General features: G+C 50.9%; 1 protein-coding gene and 1 pseudogene across 2 annotated transcripts; one reads left to right on the top strand and one right to left on the bottom strand.

Annotated features, from left to right (window-relative positions):
• Nucleotides 1-2,115: 2,115 nt before the first annotated feature.
• LOC309601265 (olfactory receptor 14A16-like) lies at nt 2,116-27,084 on the bottom strand (annotated as a pseudogene). Its single transcript has 2 exons — nt 26,325-27,084; nt 2,116-2,329 (listed from the first exon to the last, which is right to left on the bottom strand). The product of its transcript is annotated as an olfactory receptor 14A16-like (transcript).
• On the top strand, nt 20,443-21,381 carry LOC309601296 (olfactory receptor 10AG1-like; the record flags this gene model as incomplete). The annotated part of the gene is made up of 1 exon (XM_082334249.1): nt 20,443-21,381. The coding sequence occupies one exon, from the start codon at nt 20,443-20,445 to the stop codon at nt 21,379-21,381; it is 939 nt and encodes a 312-aa protein (XP_082190375.1).
• Nucleotides 27,085-27,718: the final 634 nt, after the last annotated feature.

A 27,718-nucleotide genomic window follows, 5' to 3' on the forward strand; every position in this document is an offset into this window, starting at 1 on the left:
TTTCCTTAAATGTCTTTGTTGTTGTTGTTATTATTATTATTTCTTTTTAGTTATTAAACTGGTTAAATCTCAACCCATGAGTTTCTTTCTCACTTTTACCCTTCCAGTTCTTCCCCCATCCCCTGGAGGCAGGGAGTGAGTGAGTGGCTGCGTAGTGATTAGTTGCCAGCTGGGGTTAAACCAGGACACCAGGTCTTGCACCTGGGACAGCGTAACAGCCTGCAGTTGCAGGGGCTGGGGACTGCCTGGCTGGGGAGCAGCTCTGCGGAAAAGGCCCTGGTGGGGGTGGGGAACAGAAGGCAAAACAGGACCCAGCAGTGAGACCTGGTAGCAAAGGTGGCCAGCAGTGTCCTAGAACATATAAAGAGGAGCCTTGCCAAAAGAGTGAGTTGAAGTGATTGTCTCCCCTTTCTCATTACTTGTTAGAGTGGAGAATCACCTCCCTCCACCTGCTGGATATGATTTTTTTGGCAGCCCAGGATATGGTTGGCTTTCTGGGCTGCAAGCACACATTGCCAGCCCATGTCCAAGTTTCTACCCACCACTATCCCCAAGCATTTCTCTGCAGGGCTGCTCTCAATCCATTCATCTCCCAGTCTTTACTGAGAGGGGGGATTGCCCCGACCCGGGTGCAGGACCTTGCACTTGGCCTTGTTGAACTTCATGAGGTTTGCACAGACCTACTGCTCAAGCCTGTCACAGTCCCTCGGGATGTCGTCCCTCCCCTCAAGCGAATCAACCGCCCCACTCAGCTTGGTGTCATCTGCAAGCTTGCTGAGGCTGCACTCAATCCCATTGACTATGTCACTGATGAAGATATTAAACAGTACTGGTCCCAGTATGCACCCTTGAGGGACACCACTCGTTACTAGTACTCAGACATAGAGCCATTGCCTATAACTCTTTGGATGCACCCATCCAGCCAGTTCCTTATCCATCTAAGAATTCATTTGTCACATCTGTATCTCTCCAACTTAGCAGCAGCAAGAACGTTGTGGGGGATCATATCAGAGGACTTACAGAAGGCTAGACAGGTGACGTCTGTAGCTCTTCCGTTGTCCATTAATGCAGTTACTCCATGTAAGGCCACTAGAGGAGTCAGGCACAAGTTGGCCTTTGTGAAGCCATGTTGGCTTCCTCTAATCACCTCCCTCTCTTCAATACTCTTTGACATGTCTTCCAGGAATATCTCCTCCGTGATCTCACCTCTGTACAACACAAACATGGACTTCTGACCTAGTCATTTGGTGAGCCAGTGTGGAGGGATAAACAACCTGTACGAGGTGGGGTGACAGTCCAGTGCTGGAAAGGGTGATTGTTATTGGGTGCTCTGTGACGGTTGCCTTGGGGCAGCTTCTCTGGGGTGCCCAGCGACGACGGGCTCAGCCCAGAGCCTGCTCTGCTGGTCCTTCCTATCTCCCCCAGGAGGCCTGGCTGTGCGAGGACACTGCCACGTGCTCCCACACCGAATACTCAAACACTTTGGCTGTGTTTTCCTCTTGAGGGCACTTTCCTGGGCTTGCTCTTGAGAGAAAAAGTAGAAGACCTAAGATTTCAGGCACTGCCATCAGGAGATCCCCTTATATGATGGAAACTCTGTTCTGGAGGTCAGCTCTGTCACAGAAGTGGCCATTGCCTGTCCCTGCCTGCAGTCACAGGGCTGCCACGCAAAAGGACTCTGACCAAGCTGCCAGAGCAATCCTTCCTTACACCAAGAGAGGGGCTCAGGAAGAGAGTGCAGAATTTAAAAGAGAGCAGCTCGGGAAAGACAAAGAGCTGGTGCTGCCTGGCCGTGCTGCTGTGCTGAGACTCTTTCCCCCTCCACGTCACCACACAGACAGTGCTGTGCAGCTCCAGAGAAAGTCTCAGAAAAAGGAAAGTCTCAGACAAAAAAGTCGCTGCAGGGTCCTTTATTTTTTAAATGCACAGAGAACATGGCTCTCATTTCAAGGCTCTGGGTAACGCTGGAAAGGTAGATAGTGAATTAGATATGGTATGAAAAATGACAGTTCTTTGTGCACAACATTATCACAAGTAAAAATGAGTAAAAAAAAAAAAAAAAATACCACAACCACCAAACCTCCAAAAGACAGGTTGAGCCTGTAATGAGATACATTATAAGTGATATGCATAAGAAAATGGACAGTTAATTGCTTCAGAAAAACATCCAGTCGTCATTTTCCACACTGCATCTTTGAGCTCCTGGTTCCTCAGGCTGTAGATGAGGGGGTTCACTGCTGGAGGCACCACTGAGAACAGCACTGCCACCACCACATCCAGGGATGGGGAGGAGATGGAGGGGGGCTTCAGGTAGGCAAACATGACAATGCTGATAAAGAGGGAGACCACGGCCAGGTGAGGGAGGCACGTGGAAAAGGCTTTGTGGCGTCCCTGCTGTGATGGGATCCTCAGCACGGCCCTGAAGATCTGCACATAAGACAGCACAATGAAAACAAAACACCCGACACCCACAAAGACACTAACCACAAGAAGCCCCACCTCCCTGAGGTAGGAGTGTGAGCAGGAGAGCTTGAGGATGTGGGGGATTTCACAGAAGAACTGGTCCACAGCATTGCCTTGGCAGAGGGGGAGGGAAAATGTATTGGCAGTGTGCAGGAGAGAATTGAGAAACCCAGTGCCCCAGGCAGCTGCTGCCATGTGGACACAAGTTCTGCTGCCCAGGAGGGTCCCGTAGTGCAGGGCTTTGCAGATGGCAACGTAGCGGTCATAGGCCATGATGGTGAGGAGACACAATTCTGCTGAAATAAAAAATGCAAAGAGGAAGAAGTACATGGGGGTGTGGAGGCGGTGGTCACAGGCTATGGCAGTAATGATGAGGCCGTTGCTCAGGAGGGCAGCCAGGTAGATGGCCAGGAAGAGCCAGAAGTGCAAGAGCTGCAGCTCCCGTGTGTCTGTGAATGCCAGGAGGAGGAACTCTGTGATGGAGCTGCTGTTGGACATGTCCTTCCTCTGGGCATGGGGCGCTGTCCAAGGAGGAAAAGGCAGCGACAAGTTAGGATGAACTTCTCTGAGCAAAATCAAAGCGATATTCCCTGGACCCTCTCCCTGACACACGCACCCACCCTTTTCCTTTTCTAGCAGACCTTCCTTCAGCTCCGTGCCTGGAGCTCAGGTTGGTGCTGGCTGAATGTGCCATGAGGAGCAGGGGCTCCTCCCACTGGCTGCCGAGGAGTCAGCCCTGCTCTACAGCAGAGTTCATGAGAATGGTGGGTGCAGGGTCCAGTGCTGGTGTTGGACTTTGTCAAATGAAACTGCTCCCAGCACAGAAGGGCCTGTCAGCATCTGCACTCCCAGTGCTAAGGAATGTGGATGGCAGAAGGCAGTTGGAGAGGTTAGTTTTACAGCTTCCCTCCATCTCCCCTGGGGATTGTGTTTGGATGTCAGAAAGCCTCAGCATTTGTGCTGCCCTTAGGGAGAACACAGGGAGTCCTACAAGGCAAGAGGGTTGCCTGTGGCTTAGTGTAGAGTGAGGAGAGCCAGTCTTTTTATCCATCTTGTTCCCAGCTGCCCTGGGCTTGCATCTTTCTGAGGTGGAGGGTGATCACACTCCCACTTTACCCTGAAAAGCCACCGGACACTGCTGAGAGCTGAGGGATCCACTGCAGACCACTAAATGTCTCACCCTTTCTCAAGGTCTCAACACCCCACATTTAGCCTAGGACACACATGGCTCATTTCACAAACCCAACAGCATTTTCTCTGTTGTAGCATCTCTGCACTTCTCCATGGGGCCTTCAGATAACATAAAGGTGCTATAGGGCAGGTTTGCATCCTGGAAGGCAGCTCACAGCCTGGAAGGACACCCCAAGGAGATAGCCAGCTGTGCTAATGATGGCATCTGGTTAAGGGAGGGTCAGCTCATTCCCGAGCCTCACAGACTTCATTGCCCAGAACGTCACAGGTTAGAGGAAAGCTGGGACACCTCATTGCCATAAACACACCCAAATGGGAGGACCCACAAGATCAGTGCCTGACTCTGCAGCTGAAACTTCCATTCCCAGAGAGCCTGACAGCAACACCAAGAGCAGCTGAGGGAGGCAAGGAGAGAGACAGGGGGCACTCAGGAAAGCCTTTCGCTTACCCAGCACTGCACACCACCTCCCGGTGACAGTGCAGGGCAGTCACCCTCAGGGCACAGCACACCCTGCAGCTGCTCTGTGTGCGCAGGTGTTAAAGAACAGGTCGCAGAAACCCTGATGAACCTGGAAAGGTGATGCTGGTGTTATCTGTGGGCTGGTGGGGGTGAAGGCACTTGCTGAAGTTCCCAGTAAACCTCAGTGTGATGGCTTAGGAGTCTCAGCCCTTTCTCTAAAGCACACAACTGTGTTTCCATTCCCACCAAGCCGAGCCAGAGAAAAGTGGAAGCACAAATTGAGGAAAGCAGAGACTCAAGCAGGAAAGCCCTACCCTGAATGGACTCATGAAATGTCCCCTTGGAAATGACCTGGGCACGAGCTCAATCTGTGAGCTGCGGTCCCATGCAGCACCCTCTTAACAGCAGAAGGACCCTGCCCTGCCCTGCCAGTGGTGCCTCCTTCCACCCACAGCTTCTTCTCATAGAGCTGTGCGGAGCTCCCTGGGAGGGCTGAGTGCTGACCCTGGCAGGTGGCAGAGTCCCTGCCCCAGCACACAGCCCCCTGGGGTGCAGGGACCCTGCTCTGAAGGACAGCCCTGGCCACCCTTGGATGCACACCCTTGCAGCAATCCTTTGGAGAAGCCTTTAAGCTCTCTGAGCCTTGCAGATCTCCCCTCGGTGCCTGCAGGCAGTGCCCTCAGCCCTGCTGCCCTTTGCAGAGGAGCTGCTCCTGGGCAGAGCTGTCTCTCTGCAGGGCTGCCCACTTGCCAGCAGCTCCCTCCATGCCAGGAGCCCAGCCCAGCTCAGCAGCAGAGGCCCAGCCCAAGGCACCACTTTCTCTGCCCCTCTGGGCTCCCTCCAGGTGTCCCTGGGGCTCCAGGGGAACCTGCTGTGAAACAGGCTGAAGGCATCACTCATGTTCCCTCCCTCAGCTGCGGGGAGAGATACTTACTTCCATCAGGGTCATTACTCCTATCAGAAAAATACTTGGGCATGAGAATCACTTTTTTGTCCCATCCTTAGGACACCCAGGAAGGTCACAGGGAAGGATCTAATTTCTCCAAGCTGGGAGGATATGTTCCGTTGAGTGAATTGAGGCATTTCATCCTGGGTCCTTAGACCTGGGGCTAGAAAGACATGCAGCTCTCTTGTCAATGCCTTGTCTCTGCTCTGAAGCAAAGCCTTTGCACCCACGGGGTCTTGGACGCTTGGTACCAGGGTTCCTTATGGCAAATGTGAGCTCCACTGGTTCCACAGCTGTGTTGCTTCAGCCCAAATGTGCAGCAGTGCTTTCAGCCAGGGGCACAGACAGAATGAGCGGTATGTTAAAGTCAGATACAGAGCTGTGATGCTGATGGAGTAAACTGCAAAGGCGTGGTGGCAGAGCTCAGGACAGCTGCTCTTCAGGGACAGCATCCTAAAAGACTAGCGATAGTCCAAATTAAAACTCAGTCTAAACTTGAAAGGCAATTGAAGGGCACCATAAGGAGTGTTTTCTGCTTCAGGAACAGTTGAAGGAAAAACAAAGATCCTGTGTGGCCGCTGCTGAATTTAGGAAGAGCAGGTGTAGATAGATGTGAGATTCTCTGTGTCCTCTTTGCCTCAGTCTTCCCCAGCAAGGTCTCCGAGGCCTCTGTGACTCAGGGCGGGACTCTGGAGGAGGTCAACTAGCAGTGGATGGGGATCAAGTCGGGGATCACTTGAGCAAACAATCTTTTACCAGTGCATGGGACTGGAGCAGTGGGATCCCAGGGAGCTGAGTGAGCAGGCCAATGGCACAGCCAGGCCACTCTCCAGCATCTTTGATAGGTCACGAAGACTCTGGGAACTCCCTGATCACTGGCAGCACCTCTACAATGCATACACCTTTCCAGAATGCCCAAATGATGAGCAGGGAAATGAAAGGCTGTGCCCCAGCGCATGTCCACTCGAATCCCATTTCTGGGTGTCTGAAAGAGAAGGGGACTGGGTTTACCCAGGGGAGCTTGTATCTCACCATCCTCTTTGCTTTCTGTGATGAAAGGACACGATTGCTGGATGCGGGGAGAGCAGAGATGGTCTTTTACCTGGAAGTCATCAAGGTTTCAGCATCATCCCTCCAGAAATTTCTGGTGTCCAAGTTAGGACAGTATGGGCTGCATGGGTGGATATGTCATTGAGGAAAAACCCTGCTGGAGAGCAGTTGGGCTTGGAGGAGTGCGGTACATGTGTGGTGCTCTGCCTGGAGGCATCTAGCTAGTAGGGTCCTGCAGGGGTCTAGCTTGCAACCTGCCCTGTTTCACATCTTTTAAATGACCTGGAGGATAGGAGGGAGTACTTTTTGATATACATTTGTAGAAGACATCCCAGTGAGGAGAGCAGGGCAGGGCTGGAGGGCAGGGCTGCCATCCCAAAGGACATAGAAACCTCATGATATCCAGTAAAGATTCCACCAAAGTCCTGCTCCTGATGTGGATGTAGGCCCTGAAATGTCCTAGGACAGGGAGTGTCTAGGCGGGTAGCAGCTCCACAGGAAAGGGTCTGCTGGTCTTTGGGTTCCATTAGGCAAAAGATGAGCCATCGGCAAAGATGGCCAACACCATCCTGGGCTGTGTGAGCAGGAGCACAGCCAGGGCAAGTGATTCTCTCCCTCTGCTCAGCACTTGTAACACCACATCCAGAATACTTGCCCAGGTTTTGGTTGCCCGCAATGCCAGAGAGACATTGGCAAGCTGGAGGATCCACAAATTTCAGTGGAGGGCCACAGAGATGGTCAAGGTTGGAGCACTGGTCCTGTTAGGAGAGGCTGAGGGAGCTGGGCTTGTTCACCTGGGAGAATGGAGGGCTTTGTGGGGAGGATGGAGCAGACTTGCATTGCCTACGGTGAGGCTCCCAAGAAGACACTGTGGTGCAAGGCAGGAGCACAGGAGACAATGAGCTGAAACACGAGGGGGTCAGTCTCAATATAGGGAGAAACTTTTGCAACATGAGGACAGCCAGACATGGAAGCCATTTCCCAGAGCGTGTGCACTCTCCATCCCTGGAAGTTTCTCACACTCATCTGGATAAAACAATGAGCAACCTGGTATGACCCTGCTTTGACCAGGATGTTTTCTACAGCTATCTAGCCAGGTCCCTTCCAGCCTGAATGACACTTTCATTCCTCACCCTCCGTGTCCTCAACATGAGGGAAAGCCCTCAGGTTCCCTCTGACTGTGGAAATAATTCACATCAGGTACAAGGCAGCAGCACAGGCACCCCAAACAGTCCCGAGGCCATCCCTGGCCTCATCTTTAAGTTACTGCTTCCCTTTTCCCCCTCTCAAATTCTTCACTGTTCTCATTCTCACACCTCCCAAAAAGGCCAGCCTGCTCTGGCTGGCTGGGGTGGAGTTCATTGTCTTCATAGCAGCCCGGAGGGTTCCATGTTTTGGATTTGTGACCAAAACTCTTTTAGCTATTGCTGAACAGTGCTTAAACAGGAAGACCTTCTCTGTTTCTCACGCTGCCCTTCCAATGAGTGGGCTGGGGTTTTGGCTACAAGTTGGGAGGGGAAACAACCAGGACAGCTGACTCCAACTGACCAAAGGGATGTCCCACACCATATGATATCATGCTCAGCAATAAAAGCTGGGGGAAGAAGGAGGAAGACATTTGGAGTTTTGGCATTTCTCTTCCCAGGTAATTGTTACTCATGATGGAGCCCTGCTTTCCTGGAAGTGACTAAACACCTGCCTGACGATGGGAAGGAGCTAATGTATTCCTGATTTTGCTTTGCTTGTGGGCACAGCTTTTGCTTTACCTGTTCAAGTCTCCTCATCTTGACCCATGAGTTCTTCTCACTTTGCCATTCCGATTCTCTCCCAACCCCTCAGGAGAGAAGAGTGAGTGAGTGACTGGCTGGGGGCGTAGCGGCCACATTACAGACTTATTTCTGTTTTCATTAAAAGCAGTAACAGTACAATGCTCTAAAATTTCCTCTTCTTCTTCATGATGATAAATTTAATTTCTTTCATTTTATTTTTGTCATTCATTCTGAATTCACAAGATAGCTCTAACTTAAGAGTATTTAGATTCTGGCATGAAGTGTTTAGAACACTGCTTTTTCTCTCATTGCTAACCCTTTCTTACCATTTCATGGTAATACCTGTCAGACAATGTTGCCCTTAATTCACTTGTGTCTGTCTTTCATCCTTCTTTCAAGTGTGTGTGTGTGTGAGGAGTTTAATGTTTTACTGAAAAATGTCAAGGGGCAGATCCCAAACTCGGCAAAAGCACAAAGCAGGCCAAATTTTTATGTGATGGACACTGACACAACACCATTTTCTCCATATTGCATCTCTGAAGACCTAACACTTTCACAGAGTGCCTGGAAGGTGTGAATTCCCTCCATCTGCCCTGTACGTCAGCATTGAAGGTGAAATTACTCCAGTCAGAGGTGCTGTTTGGATTCCCCCCACAGCCTAAACCACCACATGGGTCAGGAGATATTCCAGGACTTCTCAAGGGCCATCATATTCCTCTGGACCAAAAAGTGGAATCTCAGGGGTCAGGGCCTACCAATACTTGTGTTCAGGTATCTGCTCACATGACCCATCTCCATTTCTGTAACGGTGCTTGAGTTTGCTCCAGAAACCCTTGAGTCGATCCCCATCCACTGCTGGCTGTCCTCCTCCAATGGAGGAGAACACAGGGGGCATCTGCTCAACACAGGGAGCATCCCCCAGACTCATCCTCTCTGCCAGTCTCTCCAGCAGAGCCTGTTTTCCTCCATTGCAGAACCCCACACGAGCAAGCTGTCCCACCACATCTCATTTCATCCCAAACCGTCACAGTTGTGTGACAAGCCACGGGGGTCCAGCTCCTCCTGCCTGCGATCCACCTCCTCCTGGCTGTGCACAATTTGGCCGCAGCAGCTCAGCTGTGGCACCAGGGTGGAGCGCAGACTTCTCACAGGGAAACCTGAGCAGTGATCCTGACCAGAAGACCACGGTACAGCCCACTCATTGGAAGGGCAGCATGAGAAACAGAGAAGGTCTTCATGTTGTTTAAGCACTGTTCAGCAATAGCTAAAAGAGTTTTGGTCACAAATCCAAAACATGGAACCCTCTGGGCTGCTATGAAGACAATGAACTCCACCCCAGCCAGCCAGGGCAGAACTCTGGAGGAGAGCAACCAGCAGTGGATGAGGATCAAGGCAGGGGTTACTTGAGCAAACTACACCCTTACCAGTCCATGGGACCAGAGGGGCTGCACCCAAGGGTGCTGAGAGAGTGTTTTTCACTGGAGGCACTGGTTCATTGTAATTCCAGTAAGAAAGGCACTCGGACGCTGTGAGGGATCTTGTAAAATGCTGTTCATTAGCACTAGCCCTGTAAGGAGAGAATCATGCAGATAATCTTAGGCGCCTTTAGATGGTGGGATCCCCAAGTGGTGTAGCACTGAACAGGCCTCTGACCCCCACACAGCATGCCCTGCAGACCCTGCCCATAGAAGACAGTCTGCTGTTTTGGTCATTCAAGCTGCTCTTAGCTTTGCTTACAAGAAAACAACTCTGTTCTTCATTCCTACAGTGAAAGAGAAAGGATGTTCTCATGAGAACTCCTTGCTGCACTGTTAGGTACAGGCAAGGCCATGCAGGAGGCGTAAGGGCTGGTACTGAGTGGGAGCTGCCTGCAGGCGCCTTGGGACAATGAGCTGCTGAGGTTGTCCTGTGGCCAAGGGATCTGTGCAGCACAGCACAGGCGTGAAGGCCAGGCTGTACGTGCAGCGCAGCACCTCTGTACCAGGTTGCTCAAGGCCCCATCCAAGCTGTCCTTGAACACTTCCAGGGAGGGGGCATCCACAGCTTCCCTGGGCAACCTCTTCTAGTGCCTCACCACCCTCATACAGAAGAATTTCTTCCTTGTATCTAATCTAAACCTACCCTCTTTCACTTTAAAACCATTACGCCTTGTCCTAGCACTACATGTCCTTATAAAAAGTCCTTCTCGAGCTTTCTTACAGGCCCCCTTCAGGTACTGGAAGGCTGCTAGAAGCTGCCCCCAGAGCCTTCTCTTCTCCAGGCTGAACAACCCCAACTCTCTCAGCCTGTCTTCATAGGAGAGCTGCTCCAGCCCTCTGATCACCTTCATGGCCCTCCTCTGGACTCACTCCAACACGTCCATGTCCGTCTTCTATTGGGGACCCCAGACCAGAATGCAGTACTCGAGGCGGGGCCTCACAAGAGTGGAGTAGAGGGGCAGAATCACCTCCCTCGCCCTGCTGGTCACACTTCTTTTGAAGCAGCCCAGGATACGGTTGGCCTTCTGGGCTGCAAGACTACATTGCCAGGTCATGTTGAGTTTCTGATTAACCAACACCCCCAAGTCCTTCTCCTCAGGGCTGCTCTCAATCCATTCTCAGCGCAGCCTGTATTTCTGCTTGGGATTGCCCCGAACATGTACAGGACCTTGCACATGGCCTTGTTGAACTTCATGAAGTTCGCATGGGCCCAACTCTCCAGCCTGTCAAGGTCCCTCTGGATGGCATCCCTTCCCACCAGCGTGTTGACTGCACCACACAGCTTGGTGTCATCAGCAAACTTGCTGAGGGTGCACTCAATCCCACTGTCCAAGTCACTGACAAAGATGTTAAACAGCGCCAGTCCCAAGACTGACCCCTGAGGAACACCACTCATCACTGGTCCTGTGCTGTCTCTGCAAGCCTTGGCTTCTCATGGAGCTCTGTGGGCCTGGGTTTAAACATCAAATTGAGGAGACACCCGGATCTCTGTAAGGCAATGTGGGGATGAACATGAGGCAACTGCCAGTAGAGTGAGTGAAGGCCTAGTGAATACAGCTGATGGAGAAGAGAAAGAGAGAGCCTGCTGCTTTTAGGGAAATCACAGAAGCACCTGAAGGCTTATTGATGCATTATCAGCAGGAGACTCACCAGGTTTGCATCTCAAGAAACGGGATGTCAGAGGCCAAGGAAAGGATGGTTTGGGCACTGCCATGGCATTTGGGAAACTGAAACATGCTCTCTTCTCCCTGTGTCCTGGACACCTAAAGAGGATTTACACTTCTCTGCACTTCAAGTTCAGGTGTACTGACTCCTGGGTTCATGGAGCTGGTCACGTGCCTCGCCTCTGTTTCTGCAGTGATGGCTTCAATGCCTGACTCATTTGTAGAATCTGTACATGGATGCTGACATTTCTTGAGCAACTGAATCTGAAAGGATTAAGATGGCTGGCTGTTACTTTGGACAGTATAAGGATAATAAAAGAGAAGTTGGCTTTGGGCAGATGAAAAGGGAAGCAAAGGATGTGGTGAGGGCTGTTTGGGGACACCTGTGAAGCAGCCCTGAACCTGATGTGAATGACTCCTGGGGTCAGGGAGAACCTGAGAGCTCTCCCGAATTGGAAAACATGAAGGGGAAGGAAGGACAGCATCATTCAGGCTGGAAGGGACCTCGGGAGGTGTCTGGACCAACCTCCTGCTCAAAGCAGGCTCAGACAGAGTACTCAGGCCTTTATCCAAACACATCTTGGTCACAGTCCAGGACAGAGCCAGTGCACGCTCCCTGGGAAACAGCTTCCACCACTTGACTATCCTTATGCTGGGAAAGTTTCTCCCTCTGTCTAGCCTGACCCTCTCTTCTTTCAGCCCATTGCCTCTTGTCCTTGTGTCATGGACATGAGCCTGACTCCGTCTTCCTGGGAACCCTGCAATGCTGCTGCATGTTTCCCACAAGATCCTCTTATCTCCTGTCTGAACAAGCCCAGCTCTCTAAGCCTCTTCTTACAATAAAAGTTCTCCTATCCTACTGACCTTGGTAGCCCTCCACTGAGCTGGTTCCAGTATGTTGAGGTCTCTCTGGCAGTGTGAGATGTCAAAACCTAGGAAAATGTTCTGGATATGGTGTGAAAAGTGCTGAGCAGACTGGCTGTGCTCCGGCTCCTACAGCCCAGGATGCTGTTGGCCTTCTTTCCTGATTGCTCCTCTTTTGCCTAATGCAACCCAAGGACCACCAAAGCCTTTCCACAGAGCTGCTGCCCACCTGGGCAGTCCCTGGCCCATGTTGTGTCATGGGCTTAGTCGACCTCAAGGGCACAACTTATTGGCTATCCTGAGGTTCCTATTGGCCCCTTACTCCAACTTGTCTTTGTCCTTTGTGATGGCCACCCTGCCCTCCACTGTAGTGTCTGCTCTCCTCAATGTGTTGTCTTCTACAAATGTTATGAAAAAGCACTCTCTTTTCTCCTCTGGGTCATTAAAAACACATTATATGATACAGGTTGCAGCACAAACCCCTGCAGGACCCTACTAGCTAGATGCCTCCAGGCAGAGTACCACACATTGACCACGTTCCTCTGAGCCTGACCATCCATCTGGTTATTTACCATCTACTTATCCAGCCAGGCACACCAGAATATCCTAACTTGGACACAAGAATATTGGAGCAGGTGGGTGATGTTGAAAAGTTCACTGACTTCCAGGTTAAAAGACAACCACTGCTCTCCCTGGGTCCAGCAATCCTGTCCTTTCATCACAGAAAGAAAAGAGGATGGTGAGACAAGCTCCCCTGGGTAAATCCAGTCCCCTTCTCTTTCAGACACCCAGAAATGGGATACAAGTGAACACAACCTGGGGCACAGCCTTTCATTCCCCTGCTCATCCTCTGGGCATTTTAAAAAGGTGCGTGCAATGTTTAGATGCTGTGAGTCATCAGGGAGTAGGCACAGTCTCCATGACCTTCTAAAGATGATGGAGAGTGGCCTGGCTGTGCCATTGGCCTGCTCACTCAGCTCCCTGCGATGCTGCCCCTCCTGTCCCATAGACTGGGAAGGGTCGAGTTTGCTCAAGTGATCCCCAACTTGATCCCCATGTGCTGCTGGTTGATTCTCTCCAGAGTCCTGCCCTGAGTCACAGAGGCCTGGGAGACATTGCTGGGGAAGACTGAGGCAAAGCAGACAGACAGAATCTCACATCTATCTACACCTGCTCTTACTAAATTCAGCAGTGGCCACACAGTACCTTTGTTTTTCCTTTAACTGTTTTTCCTTTAACTGTTCTGATGCCCTCCCCTCTGCCTGTGTGCTCAGCCCTTGGCCATTCTCTCTCTTAATCTCTACTCACCTGCCTGATGCTATGAAGAGGGAAGATGACAATCATGTTCACAGAGTGGCTGGATCAAAGTCTGTTACCCCCAGAGACTTTCTCTGAAGCCCCCCTTCCTCCCTGCAGTTTGTCTTGCAAGCCCCACAGCTCTGCAGAGTTCATGCAGAAACACCAAAGCCCTCTCTGGGCCAGGTGTCATTGCCCAGCCCTGCTCCTCTGCCCTTGGAGACATCAGGGTTTGCTCTCTTTGTGGGCACCTCATCTCCTCCTTACCTTGCCATCTGCCAAACACTCCGGCACGTCTGTGCCCTGAAGCAAAGCCTTTCCATACGTTGGGTCTTGGGCCCTTGCTCCCATGTTTTCCTGGAACAAGTCGGTGCCACAGCCCAAACATGCGCAGGCAGGAGGAGCAGGGGAACAGACAGGAGAAACTGGACCCTCACAGCCCTGTGAATTTTGTGGATTAAATTAGATGTGGTGGGACAGCTTGCTCACCTGGGGTGCTGCAATGGAGGGAGACAGGCTCTGCCAGAAAGAGTAGCAGGGCAGATGAGGAGGGGAGGATGCCTCCTTTGCGAAGGACCAGGTCAGATGTCAGGAGCTCCCGTATGGGACGGACAATGGGTAGGATTAGCTTTGTCACTGAGGATTAGAAGAGCCAGCAAGGGTGTGTGGTGGGCTGACCTTGGCTGTCCGCCAGGTGCCCACCAAGCCGCTCTGTCACTCCCCTTCCTCACCAGGACAAGGCAGAAAATATGACAAAATGCTCATGAGTCGAGATAAGGACAAGGTGATCACTCCCTTGTTACTGTCATGGGCAAAATAGACTCAACCTGGAGAACTGAAATGAATTGATTGCCAATTAAACAGAACAGAATAATGAGAAATAAGAACAAATCTCAAAACCCCTTACCCCCACCCCTCCCTTCTTCCCAGGCTCAGCCTCACTCCTGACTTCTTTCCCTCCTTCCCCCAAGCAGCACAGGGGGATGGTGAATGCAGGCTGCAATCAGCTGATAATGCTTTGTCTCTGCCGCTCCTTCCTCCTCACGCTCTTCCCCTGCTCCAGCGTGGGGTCCCTCCTGCGGGATCCAGTCCTTCATGAACCTCTCCGGCATGGGTCCCTCCCATGAGCTGCAGTTCTTCACAAACTGCTCCAGCATGGGTCCTTTCCCCGGGGTGCAGTCCTTCAGGAACAGACTTGCTCCAGCACGGGTCCCCCACAGGGTCACAAGTCTTACCAGAAAACCTGCTTCTGTGTGGGTTCCTCTCCACAGGCTGTAGTTCCTCCCAGGAGCCTGCTCCAGCACGGGCTGTCAGTGGGGTTAAACCCCTCTTCAGGGCACTTCCGCCTGCTCCAGTGTGGGGTCTTCCATGGGTTGCAGTGATAATATCTGCTCCAGTGGGGACCTCCAGGTACTGCAGGGGCCAACCCATGTTGTTGGAGGACAATTTCCTAAGCCAGGTAATAGACAGCCGTACCAGAGGGGATGCAGTACTGGACCTGGTGGTCACCAATGTAAGTGAACTCATTGGTGATGTCTGGATTGGAGGCAGCCTCGGCTGCAGTGATCATGCACTGGTTCACAGTCCGGAGACATAAGGGTCAGGTGAAGAGTATAGTCAGGACCCTGAACTTTAGGAAAGCAAAATTCCAGCTCTTCAAGGAGTTAAACAACAGGACCCCTGGGAAATCATCCTCAGGGGCCTTAGGAGCAGAACAGAGCTGGCAGGTCTTCAAGGATGCTTTCCATAGGGCACAAGAGATCTCAGTCCCCAGGTGCAGGAAATCGGGCAAGGGAGGGAAGAGGCCGGCATGGCTGAGCCATGACCTGCGGGGTCAAACTAAACGGCAAGAAGAGATTGCACAGACAGTGGAAGAAGGGACTGGTAGCTTGGGAATAGTACAGGGATGCTGCCCGGTTGTGTAAGGATGGGATCTGGAAGGCCAAGGCTCGGCTGGAGCTGAACCTGGTGAGGGATGCGAAGAATAACAACGGCTTCTACAGGTACATTAACCAGAAAAAGAAGGTTAAGGAAAGCGGACCCCCTCTAATGAGCAGAAGTGGCGAGCCGGTAACAACAGCCGAGGTGAAGGCTGAGGTACTCAACAACTTCTTTGCCTCAGTCTTCACTGGCAACCTCTCTCCTCACACCTCCCGAGTCGAAGGGTCATTTGATGGGGATTGGGGGGTCAGAGGTCCTCCCACTGTAAGAGAAGATCAGGTTCGTGACCACCTGAGGAGCCTGAAGGTACATAAGTCTATGGGTCCTGATGAGATGCATCCCAGAGTCCTGAGGGAATTGGCTGATGTACTTGCTAAGCCACTCTCCATGATATTTGAAGAGTCATGGCAGTCAGGTGAAGTCCCTGGGGACTGGAAAAAGGGGAATATTGCAGCCATTTGTAAAAAGGGTACAAAGGACCCTGGGAGCTACTGACCTGTCAGCCTCCCCTCTGTGCCTGGGAAGATCACGGAACAGATCCCCCTAGAAGCTATGCTAAGGCACATGGAGGACAGGGAGGTGATTTGGGAGAGCCAGCACGGCTTCACCAAGGGCAAGTCTTGCCTGTCCAACCTAGTCGCCTCTGTGATGGAGTGACTACATCAGTGGATGAGGGAAGAGCTACGGCTGTCATCTATCTGGACTTCTTTAAGGCCTTTGACATGGTCCCCCACAATCTCCTTTTCTCTAAATTGGAAGGCTATGGATTTGATGGGTGGACTGTTCGCTGGATAAGGAATTGGCTGGATGGTCACCTCCAGAGGGTAGTGGTCAATGGCTCGATGTCCAGATGATCAGTGACGAGTGGTGTCCCTCAGGGGTCCATACTGGGGCCAATGCTGTTCAAGGTCTTCATCAATGACATAGACAGTGGGATCGAGTGCACCCTCAGCAAGTTTGCAGATGACACCAAGCTGAGTGGTGCAGTTGACACGCCTGAGGGACGGGATGGCATCCAGGGACAAGGGATAATGGTTTTAAACTAAAAGAGGGTAGATTCAGACTAGATATAAGGAAGAAACCTTTTACAATGTGGGTGGTGAAACACTGGAAGGGGTTGCCCAGAGAGGTGGTAGATGTGCCATCCTTGGAAACATTCAAGGCCAGGCTGGATGGGGCTCTGAGCAACCTGATCTGATTGAAGATGTCCCTGCCAGTTGCAGGGAGGATGGACTGGATGGCCTTTAAAGGTCCCTTCCATCCCAAAGCATTCTAGGGTTCTATGATTCTTCATAGCAGCCGTATGGGGCCATGCTTTGGATTTGTGACCAAAACAATGTTGATCACACAGGGATGTTTTAGCTGTTGCTGAGCAGTGCCTGCACATTGTGAAGGCCTTTTCTGCTTCTCATCCCACCCCACCAGCGAGTAGGCTGGGGGTGCACAAGAATCTGGGAGGGCACAGAGCTGGGACAGTGGACCCCAACTGACCAAAGGGGTATCCCATACCATGTGATATCATGTTCAGCAAAAAAAAGCTGGGGGAAGGAAGGGGGAACATTCTTGGTAACTTGGGAAGACAAATGCTTCCTAACCTAACCCTGAACTAACCCTTTTACCTTAAACCTTACCCTAACCATTACCCAAAACTAGACGTACCCCAATCATAAACCTCAACTCTAGCCCTAACCCTAACCCTAACCAAACACTGCCCACAACCTAACTCTAAACCATGTGTAACCGTTACTCTAACTGTAACTCTTAATCTAACCCTAACTCTAACTCTAACTCTTACCCTAACCCTAACTCTAATTCTATCTCAAACCTGAACCCAACCCCTGACTAACCTAACAGGTATCCTGAAGCATCTTGCAAGGCAAACAGCACCTGTGTAACAACATCTGTAATATCGTCTCAGGCAATGATGACTATGGTAACAGCATTAGAAAGAAAAGATAATTTGGGTAGATGGGATGGACAGACGAGCATCCTGGTATCATCCTGTCAGTGCTGGTTCAAGGCCTGGCAGCATGAGCAGCTGCCCTCTGCTTCCTCATGAACTGGAGGCACCGTGGCTGTGGGCACCACTGTGTGTCACCCAAATCAGACTCAGGTCAGACGAACCATTTTGTATTTCTCATATACCATATCCATTGTTTCTCTGTTGGGCTCTAATCAGAGCTTAGGTATGTAGATAATCAGGCTTTGGGTGGGATATTTCTCCTGGAGTAGCTCTGCTGACCCTGGTCTCTCTCCATATTTACAATCCTACAGCTCTGACAGGAGGAAGGCACCCTGCAGTGCCTGGATTTGTCCAAGCCACAGCACTTCATAGCCTTTCTGACCATTGGGTCCTTTGGTCCAGGTGGGAGATGATCTTCTTCTCTTAATCCTGACTTTGTTGGGTAACCCGAAAGGACAGACTGGAGGCTGTTGAGTCACATGTCGGGTTTCAGAGCAAGGAATCAGGGACTGCATTTACCTCACACAGTGGTGGGAGATCCTTTCCTCTGGAGGGGTTATTTGTGCTATTGGCTATAAAGCCACCAAGTCTACCTAGGTCAGACTCAGTCAACCATTCCTGAGGCATTGGGGCCAAATTATTCTGTACAGATACAGAGATTTGCAGCATAGTGCCATGACACAGTCCTTTTTTCCTTCCCATGCAGATGCCCCAAACCCAAGCTTCCTCTCCAAGCTCTTTCTGGATGTGAACCAGCATGCAGACACCACAAGCAGTCAGAGTTCAACCTCTCAGGGCCACCTCCGTCTTGAGGATAACATGGGCCTCAGGCACGGGTTGGGACCCAGAGAGGTGGAGGTACAGGGAAGCCTTTTCTGTTGCTGCACAGTGAAGTTAAGCACAGACTGAAAAGGCTTACGTTCTGCTTCCCTGCTTGCCTTTTTTGTATTTTTTGGTTTTCCTCCCACAAGATTAGCACTTGTCCTTTGAGCAGCTAAACCTCATGTCTCAGTTTTTCTCTTTCTAAAGGCCTATAGTTATGGTGGAAGTTGCTTGTCAGGCTGGCGCCTGTGATTCTGACAGTCTTTCTAAAATAGTTCCTGGTGCCGTGGGTGTCCAGGGAGGAGCAGTGGCAGCACCAGCATCCCCACCTTCTCTCCTGAGGCTGCTTCCTAACTGTCTCATAACCAGGTGAGAGTGACAGAGACGTGTCCGGAGAGCCATGGCCAGGTGGTTTTGAGGGGAATGGAGGAGAGAAAAAGAGGTCACCACTGCCTCCTGCAGCACCATGGACTGAGGAGGGTGTTCCTGCCTCTTGGCTCCTGGCAACAGTAAATCCCTTTTGGCATGCCCTGAAATGCTGAGATAGTGTGGCAGCACAGACACCGCCAGAAGCAGCTGCAGGCATCTGTCCAGCTTGGTTGGGCATGGAAATGAGCTTCCTTCAGCTTTGAAAAGTGCCGCCCATGAGATAGTCACCATCTAAGAAGTACTCTGGCGGTTTCCCATGAGCAAAGCTAGCCTGAACCATGCTGCACCCATGATCTTGTGAAGCACTGAGACATCGGAGAGTTAAAAAGAACAGGCTGTATGTTTGAGGACATTTTGAAACAAGCAGGAAATGCTGGTATGTGGGTAACCTGCAGGTAAATGGTTGCTTTGAGTGAAAGCCTTAATTTAAAATAAATGTGGGTATCAGAGAAGTATTTTATTTTTCTGCACATTTATACGAAAAAGTAGGTAGATTAGAAAACAATCATGGTGACTTTTCACTCATGCAAACCCTAATTTTATCTTGGAAATTTTGAATGGCACCTCTATGAGATGGAAAAAACTCACAGGAAAAAGGCAGGAACACCTTGGGAAAAGGATCACACCGTTAGGACCATGTGTTTCTGTGAATTTGGATTTTTCTCTGGAGAAAACCGCCCTGTGTTTTTCACTTGGCTAATCTGAATGCTTTTATCACATGTTTTCTGACCTGCTGTTCTCATCTTCAGTACACCCGAGCTGAAGAAGACTCCTCAAAGGGAGGTAGTGATAGACATGGCCAGCATCCTCAGTCCTCTGCCTGGAAGAGGGTATTCTTTCCCCATGTCAAGCTGAGAATATAAAACATCCTTCAGCTGAGTCTCTTCTGCAGAAGCAGCAACCTGCTCTTGCAGCACTGCTTGCTTGTAGCTCCCATCCCTCAAGTGTGCCCAGCACGAAGTCTTTATGCTCTGGGAAGGTGGGAAATGCCAAGGGAAGGCTCAGTTCCCCAGGCAGCAAGAGCATCGCTCTGCTTCTGTGTGGGCTTGCAGGGGAGTGGGAAGCATTGCAGGGTTGGGGTCAGAGCGAATGGGCCCTCGGCTGGATTTCTGAGCTGTCAGAAATCCAAGCAACAGAGCAGCAAGTTCAGGAATGCTGAATTATTCAGGGCTCATTCAGAAGTTATAAAAGCCTGACCTGCTCCGGAAAATTGGATATCGTAAGGAGATTGCCGAATTTTAATCACTTTCTTCTCTGCATAACTGAAAAGTGCATCAAGCAGTTTGATTGCTTGCATAAAGATGTCTTTTAGCACCCCAAAACCTTGAGATTTATGCATAAACTGCTGCTTATCCGTCTTGTTCAAATGTCCCCTGGATGCATCAGTGTCACTCGATTCATTGGCAGACAGAAGCCTGTTGTACTTCTGATGGGATTCACCCTTCGCCATGTAAAAAGTAATGATTCAGGTCTCAAATAGTCTCCAAGATGTTTGTGTGCAGACACGGCTTCAGGGGATGAGCTCTTACATGTGAGGAGAGCTGGGATGAGTCTCTCTCGTTGAGATCTAAGAATCAAGTCAGGCCTTGCCTCGCTTTCTTTTGATTGCCTCTCCTTGCCTGGCCTTGCCTTGCTTTGTCTTCCCCTTTTCATCCCTTTCCTCCTTTTCACCCTATTTCTTCTTTGTGTTCTTACATTCAATGCAGCTCTTACAAGATCTGGACAAGGAACATAAGCAAGACTGTTCTTAAAGGGGTGAGTACTTATCCTTTTTCTTTCTTTTTTTTCTCATCTCTCACCAGGTATTCTGTTTAAGAAAATCAACTCTGAAAAAGAAAGTCAAGTTTCTTTTACCCATATTAAAAAATCCCAGTCATTCAGGCTGAAGGATTCTGTTCTTTCCTCTTTTTAACCCTCCCCCTGCAGCAAGCAAACCATGTTAGATTTCCAAATATTCAGGCAGATCTTGGTCCAGCTCGCCTAATCCTGCAATCACGTGCATGCTGATGTTCATAGGCTTTCTCTGGGCTTGAAGTGCGTGGGATGGTGGACAAGCCATTAGCATCCTCTAAGAGCCTGTTGTTTGGATTGCTCTGTCTAGGGAAAATGCCCCAAAGAAAAGGCTCGGAGAATCACACCGTTGGATCCGGATTCTTTCTTCTGGGATTTTCTGACCACTCCGGCCTGCAGGGCCTGTGCTTCACAGTATTCCTGGTCATATACCTCATGCTCCTCACAGGGAACAGCCTGATTGCACTCATCACGGTGGTGGACTCAAGCCTCCACAGCCCCATGTATTTCTTCCTGAGGAACTTGTCCATCCTGGAGATCTGCTACACATCAGTCACTCTGCCAAAAATGCGGGTGGGTTTCCTGCGGGCGGATGGCAGGATCTCCTTCCTGGGCTGTGCTGCCCAGCTGTATTGCCTGGTTTTGCTGGGCAGCATTGAATGCCTTCTCCTGGCTGCCATGGCCTACGACCGCTGCATAGCCATATGTGACCCCCTGCACTACACCCTCGTCATGAGCAGGGGTCTCTGCATCAGACTGGTGGTGGGGTCCTGGGTGGCTGTCGTACCAGTGCAAGTAGGACAGACCTACCAGGTGTTCACTTTGCCCTTCTGTGCATCCCATGACCTCCATCACTTTTTCTGCGATGTCCCCCCTCTGCTGGAACTGGCCTGTGCAGACACGTGCTGGAGCCAAGTGATGCTGTACACCATCATCCTGCTCTTCGCAATCCTTCCCTTCTCCTTCATAGGTACTTCTTACATTCAAATTATTAGGGCAATTCTGAAAATGCCTTCAGGTCGGGGCAGACACAAAGCCTATTCCACCTGCTCGTCACACCTCGGGGTGGTGACGCTCTTCTATGGCTCGGCCACAGTCGTCTACTTAAAGCGACGGTCAAGGGATTCGGTAGACACCGACAAATACCTTGCCCTGTTTTACACAATTGTGACCCCCATGTTTAACCCTGTCATCTATAGCCTGAGGAATAAGGAAGTGAGAATTGCCTTGAGGAGACTCCTATGGACAAAGTGATGCTACCGAGGATGTAAAATAGTCCCAAGCAGTACCAAAAGTCCCACTGGGTTATGTGCTTGCCTGAACAAAGCATCCCATATTTGCTCAGACAAAACCATGTGTCCAGCCTGGCTTTCATCCTGCTCAAGAAGGGGAGAGGTCTCCTGAGGCATTCCTGTTACGCCATGCCCCACCATGATATCTTTGTACTCTAGGGCACCTTCAGTGCCCCTCAAGAGTGTGATGCCAATAGCTACTTCAAGCTGCATCTGACCAACGTAACATTCAAGGGAAAAGAGTCAAAGCATGGTCAGTAGTCAGTAGGGCCCAGAGGGTGACACAACTGATGAAGAGATGACTGCCCTCAGGCTTGAGAAAACACTTGCTAGATGCCACAGACTATCTACAGTGTCCCCGTGTGGAATCAGCTTAAAAAAGTTAAAAGACATGAAGGTCATCTTCCCCTGCTATGATGTCTTGTACTGAGCTGTGTAATGCTTGACTAACTTGACATAAAGAATAAAAAGAAAAAAAAAATCACCACGGGGCCAGTCCAGCACTGGAACAGGGGCCCTGAGACCTCTGGAGTTTCTGTTTGTCGTGGTTTAACCCCAGCCAGCAACTAAGCACCACACAGTCGCTCACTCACTACCTCCCCCGGTGGGATGGGAGAGAGAATCAGAAGGGTAAAAGTAGAGAAAACTGAGGGTTGAGATAAAGACAGTTTAATAGGTAAAGCAAAAACCGTGTGTGCAAGCAAAGCAAAGCAAGGAATTCATTCCCTCCTTCCCATCGGCAGGCAGGTGTTCAGCCATCTCCAAGAAAGCAGGCCTCCATCACGCGTAACGGTGACTTGGGAAGACAAACGCCATCGCTCCAGACATCCCCCTGTTCCTTTTCTTTATGCAACTTTTTAAAATCATGAGCACAATTGGGAATGGTTGAAACTGTGGGGGATAAATGTGTTTGATACGCAGACAATCCAAAAAGGTTGTGAAGGTGAATGGGCAGAAGAAACAGGAAAACTGCCCATCCCATGGAGCTCTGCAGAAAGCGGACGGAGCTGTACCCAGCAGGAGGTGATACCAGTGGGATTAGCATGTAGAAAAGGCTTTTGTGGGGAAGGCTTTGCAAAGGAATACCCTGACTTCCCCCAGATGAAAAATAGAGACTGGGCAGCATATTTAAGTGATCGTGAGAAGTGTCCTGGGGTAAAAGACCTTTGATGAGAGAAGGCTGGAGACATTTGGGTCGCAGAGATTTGAGGTAGTCCTTTGATGATCTGAGTAGGTGGAGCTTTGGAAATGAGAAAAATAAAGCAGCTCTCAAGGCTGTTTAAGGAATGAGCGGTACTATCACTATAATAACAGGAACAGCACAGTGCTGTAAGGGAGTTCCTTCTTATTCTTCATTATGATTAATTAAAGCACTTTAATTTCATTCCAACATTCATTTTGACTTGAGAAAATAGCCATAAGTGCTCAGTAGTTAGCTTCTGGCGTGAAGTTCTTAGAACAGTGCTTTTTCTCTCACTGCTAGCTCTCTGTTATCATTTAAATATTACATTTAAATATTACACGTCTTAGACAGCATTGCCCTTAAATTACCCCTGCTTCCTATCTTTTCTCCCTGTTTTGTGGAGGAGGGGGTGAAAGAGGGCAGCTGTTTCTTCTTTAGCCAAAGGCGGCTGAGGGACACATCCCAAATTAGTGCAAAGGCACAAAGGAAGCCAACATTTCCATGTGCTGGACACTGACACAACACTGTTACCTGTATTTCTGGTCTCTGAAGTCCTAACTGGGCAGCAGAGAGCCTGGAAGCTCTTCATCTGCCCTGCATTTCAGCACGAAAAATGAACCTAACCTGGTCAAAAAGATTCTTTTGATTCTCTCCACAGCCTAAAGCACCGCATTTGCCAGGAGACTGGCCAGGACACCAAAGGAGGACTCACACTTGTCGGCACACAAAGCTTAGGTGTCCCTGGGAATCTCAGGAGGCATGGCATACCCATTCCTGGGTTCAAGGAGCTGGTCAAACGCCGCGTCTCCATTTCTGTAATGGTGGCAGACTTTGTACAGGGGTGCTGACATTTATGGAGCCACCTGCTCAGACCTCAGAGCTGGCCCTGCTTGGAGCCAAAGGTAGAACTAGAGACCTCTTGAGTACAAGACCATTCCACCCTGAATTGTCCTATGACAATTGCAGACGACACCAAGTTGGGTGGAAGTGTTGATCTGCTGGAGGGTAGGAAGGCTCTGCAGAGGGACCTGGACAGGCTGGATCGATGGGCCGGGGCCGACTGTATGAGGTTCAACAAGGCTCCATGCTGGGTCCTGCACTTGCGTCACAACAACCCCATGCAACACTACAGGCTGGGGGAGGAGTGGCTGGAGAGCTGCCTGGCGGAAAAGGACCTGGGGGTGTTGGTTGACAGCTGGCTGAAGATGAGCCAGCAGTGTGCTCAGGTGGCCAAGAGGGCCAATGGCATCCTGGCTTGTATCAGGAATAGTGTGGCCAGCAGGACTAGGGAGGTGATAGTGCCCCTGTACTCGGCAGTGGTGAGCCCACACCTCGAATCCTGTGTTCAGTGTTGAGCCCCTGACTCCAAGAAGGACATCGATGTGCTGGAGCATGTCCAATGTAGAGCAACAAAGCTGGTGAAGGGTCTAGAGCACAAGTCCTATGACGAGCGGCTGAGGGAGCTGGGGTTGCTTAGTTTGGAGAAGAGGAGGCTGAGGGGAGACCTTATTGCTCTCTACAACTACCTGAAAGGAGGTTGTAATGAGGTGGGGGTTGGTCTCTTTGCCAAGTAACAAGGGATAGGACAAGAGGAAATGGGCTCAAGTTGTCCCAGGGAGATTTAGATCTGATATTAGGAAAAATTTCTTCACGCAGAGAGTGGTTAGGCACAGTATTCAAAAAACGGGTGGATGTGGTGCATAGGGACATGGTGTAGAAGTGGACCAGGCTGTTAGGTTAACAGGTTGGGCTCGGAGATCTCTGAGGTCCTTTTCAACCTTAACAATTCTATGATGCTATGATTCTAAGCTTTTAGGAAGGTGAAACCAGTCTTGTAACTGTATTACTGGGCAGGATAATAACCAGCAATCGATAGATATTGAAATAAGGAAGTTTCTGGCCAGAGATAAGGCAATGAGATATCTGCAGGGCATGGGGTGCTTTAGCCTATAAACTGAATGTAAACAAATCCTCTGACTTGGGATATCACTCAATGGAAATATTCAGTATTTGTCATGACAAGGTCATGAGCACCTGATCCAGCTGGAGCTGTCTGAGAATACGCTTGGCTGAGAAACCAGCTGTGGCAAGAGATGTGGGGTTTGGTGTGTAATGGCTGTGAGGAGGAAACTGCATCCCTTTTTATTAATAATGGCTGTGCAGTTGGGTATGACTGAGCCCCAGAGGAGGATGGGGGTGACCATGCAGCAAAGGTCCTTCCTCAGAGCTGGGATGTATGGCCAGAGACGGAAATGGCTGGTGGGTGGGACTGGTCTGGGACAATTTCCTGCAGCAGCTTCCCCAGGGTTTCAGGGCACATGGCACAGACCAGGACCCTCTCTTCTGCACCTTTGATGCCTTCCTTCCTTCACCATGACACCTGGTTCTGCACTGGGAGTGCTGGCTGCCCCTACCCTGCACACTCACACACCTTAGCTCTGCACTGGTGGTTTTCTCTCCCGGGCTCTTTCCAGCCCAGCCCAGCCCCTCCCCACCTCTCCCCACCTCCCCTGCCCTCTCCCCAGCTCAGCCCAGCCCAGCAGAGCAGCCCAGCCTGGGCTGGCTCCATGGCACTGCCCAGCGCAGGCTGCAGCAGAGCTCTGGGCACTCACCCCACAGCCCCAGCCCCGCTGAAGGCCACAGCAGCTGCTGGGGGGCAGACAGCAGGGTTCAGGCTCCCCATCAGCCCCACGGCTGGTGCTGGCCACATGAGGAAGCAGAGGCTAGGCACTCTCTGGCTCTCCTAAAATCTTATTTTAGTTGATCCCCAACCCCGAATGAATTTGCCCCCTCCTCTGCTCCCACCAGCCTGACTCCCCAGGACAGCACCAGAGTCCTGGCCCTGGGGTTCCTCAGGCAGCTCTGCAGCTCTCCACTCTCCCTTCCCTGTGCCTGCTGAGTCCCCACTGACTCCCATGGCACTGCAGAGTCCTTCTTCGTGGATACTTCGATTTACTGCTTTACTGAGGGGGAACTTCACCTCTGAGGGTATTCCACTTTCTGAGTCTGTATTCATTCCAACCCCAGGGCACGTGGGAAGTCCCCCTCCTCTCCTGACCCATCCAAATTCATTTCCAGAGAGTCTGGTACATGCCATCAGTCCTGTCGTACATGAAGCAACCTGAGGAGATAATGGGGAGCTGATGGAGCATCTCCCCTGCCATTGGACACCAAGAAGAGAGCCTTTAAAACCAGAACTTTTGATCCAATGGAATTCAGTGTTACCAGTTAACGTCAAAACAACTGAGAAGGAAGAACAGAAACTTTAGAAGACCAATTCCTCGGACATTTTCTTGGAAGCACCAGTGGAGGAAGAGCCCAGCTTTCAGGCACTGCGCCCAGGAGATGACCTTTTATTGAAGAGCTGCTATCGGACAGGCCACATTGACAGAGTGTTGTGCAAGGGTCAGACATGATAAGATCGAACGTCCACAGAAGGAGAATAAACCAGGCAATTTATCTCTAACTAGAATTATCACGAGAGAAACGATCAGACTCATGGCCTAAGATAAACTCTGGGAAATGTGGAGAGGAGGGGAGGCAGGTTATTGTCAGAGAAACAGCACCCATTGGATAACTTTCCACAAGGCACCCTTGATTTCTTTGTTCCTCATGCTGTGGATGAGGGGGTTCACTGCTGGAGGCACCACTGAGTACAGCACTGCCACCACCACATCCAGGGATGGGGAAGAGATGGAGGGGGGGGCTTCAGGTAGGCAAACATGCCAGTGCTGACAAACAGGGAGACCACGGCCAGGTGAGGGAGGCACGTGGAAAAGGCTTTGTGTCATCCCTGCTGTGATGGGATCCTCAGCACGGCCCTGAAGATCTGCACATAAAACAGCACAATTAAAACAAAACACACAAAGTCCACAAAGACACTGACCAGAGGTAGCCCAACTTCCCTGAGGTAGGAGTGTGAGCAGGAGAGCTTGAGGATGTGGGGGATTTCACAGAAGAACTGGTTCACAACATTACCGTGACAGAGGGGTAGTGAAAATGTATTGGCCGTGTGCAGGAGAGCATAGAGGAACCCAGTGCCCCAGGCAGCTGCTGCCATGTGGACACAAGCTCTGCTGCCCAGGAGGGTCCCGTAGTGCAGGGGTTTGCAAATGGCAACGTAGCGGTCATAGGCCATGATGGTGAGAAAATACAACTCAGCTGAAATGAAAAAGACAAACAGAAAGACTTGGGCAGCACACCCAGAGTACAGAATGGCCCGAGTGCCCACAGGGAATTGGCCATGGCTTTGGGGAGAGTGGTGGAGATGCAGCCCAGGTCAAGAAAAGAGAGGTTGAGGAGGAGGAAGTACATGGGCGTGTGGAGGCGGTGGTCGCAGGCAACAGCAGTGATGATGAGGCCGTTGCCCAGGAGGGCAGCCAGGTAGATGCCCAGGAAGAGGCAGAAGTGCAAGAGCTGCAGCTCCCGTGTGCCTGCAAATGCCAGGAGGAGGAACTGGGTGATGGAGCTGCCGTTCGACATTTTGTCGCTCTGGCCATGAGGATCTGTTCAAGGAGGCAAAGAAAGGGAGAAGTTAGGGCTGACTGCTTCAAGAAAATTCTACCCAGGTTATCATAGAACCCCCCCCAAAGAGCCTTTCACTTTTCAGGAAGACCTTTGATGAGCTCTGGTTGGTGCTGGCTGAGGGTGCCCCAGGCAGCAGGAGGCTCTGCTGGGGGCTCTGCAGGGGTCAGTCCTGCCCTACAGCAATAAGGAAACAGGAACTCAGGGTGATCTCAGATTAAATCCAGTCGTGATGTCAACGAGTTTTTCAGCATTGTCACACCCAATTCACCTGACTGCAGAGCAGAGCTGTGGGGAGTTTGGTTTTATGCCTTCTGTTCTACTTGCCCCAGCACAGCTGAGGAGTGGTTTGAATGCAGCAATGCCTGGCATTTCTGCTGCACTGCAAGGGAAACCTTGTGGGTGCTGAGACTGGGCACAGGGACTGTCCCTTAGTGCAGAGTGAGGACAGCCACTCTGTCCATCAGCCCTGCTCTCAGCTGCCCTGTGCTGGCAGCTCTTCCACCGGGAGGACTATCGCACTCGGGTGTTCCCCCCAAAAGAAAGAGGCCACTGCTGGGAGCAGAGGAAGCCAGTTTCCCAGTGCAAATCT

This window comes from Platalea leucorodia (genome assembly GCF_965183815.1).
Source record: "Platalea leucorodia genome assembly, chromosome: 30".
NCBI lineage: Eukaryota > Metazoa > Chordata > Aves > Pelecaniformes > Threskiornithidae > Platalea > Platalea leucorodia.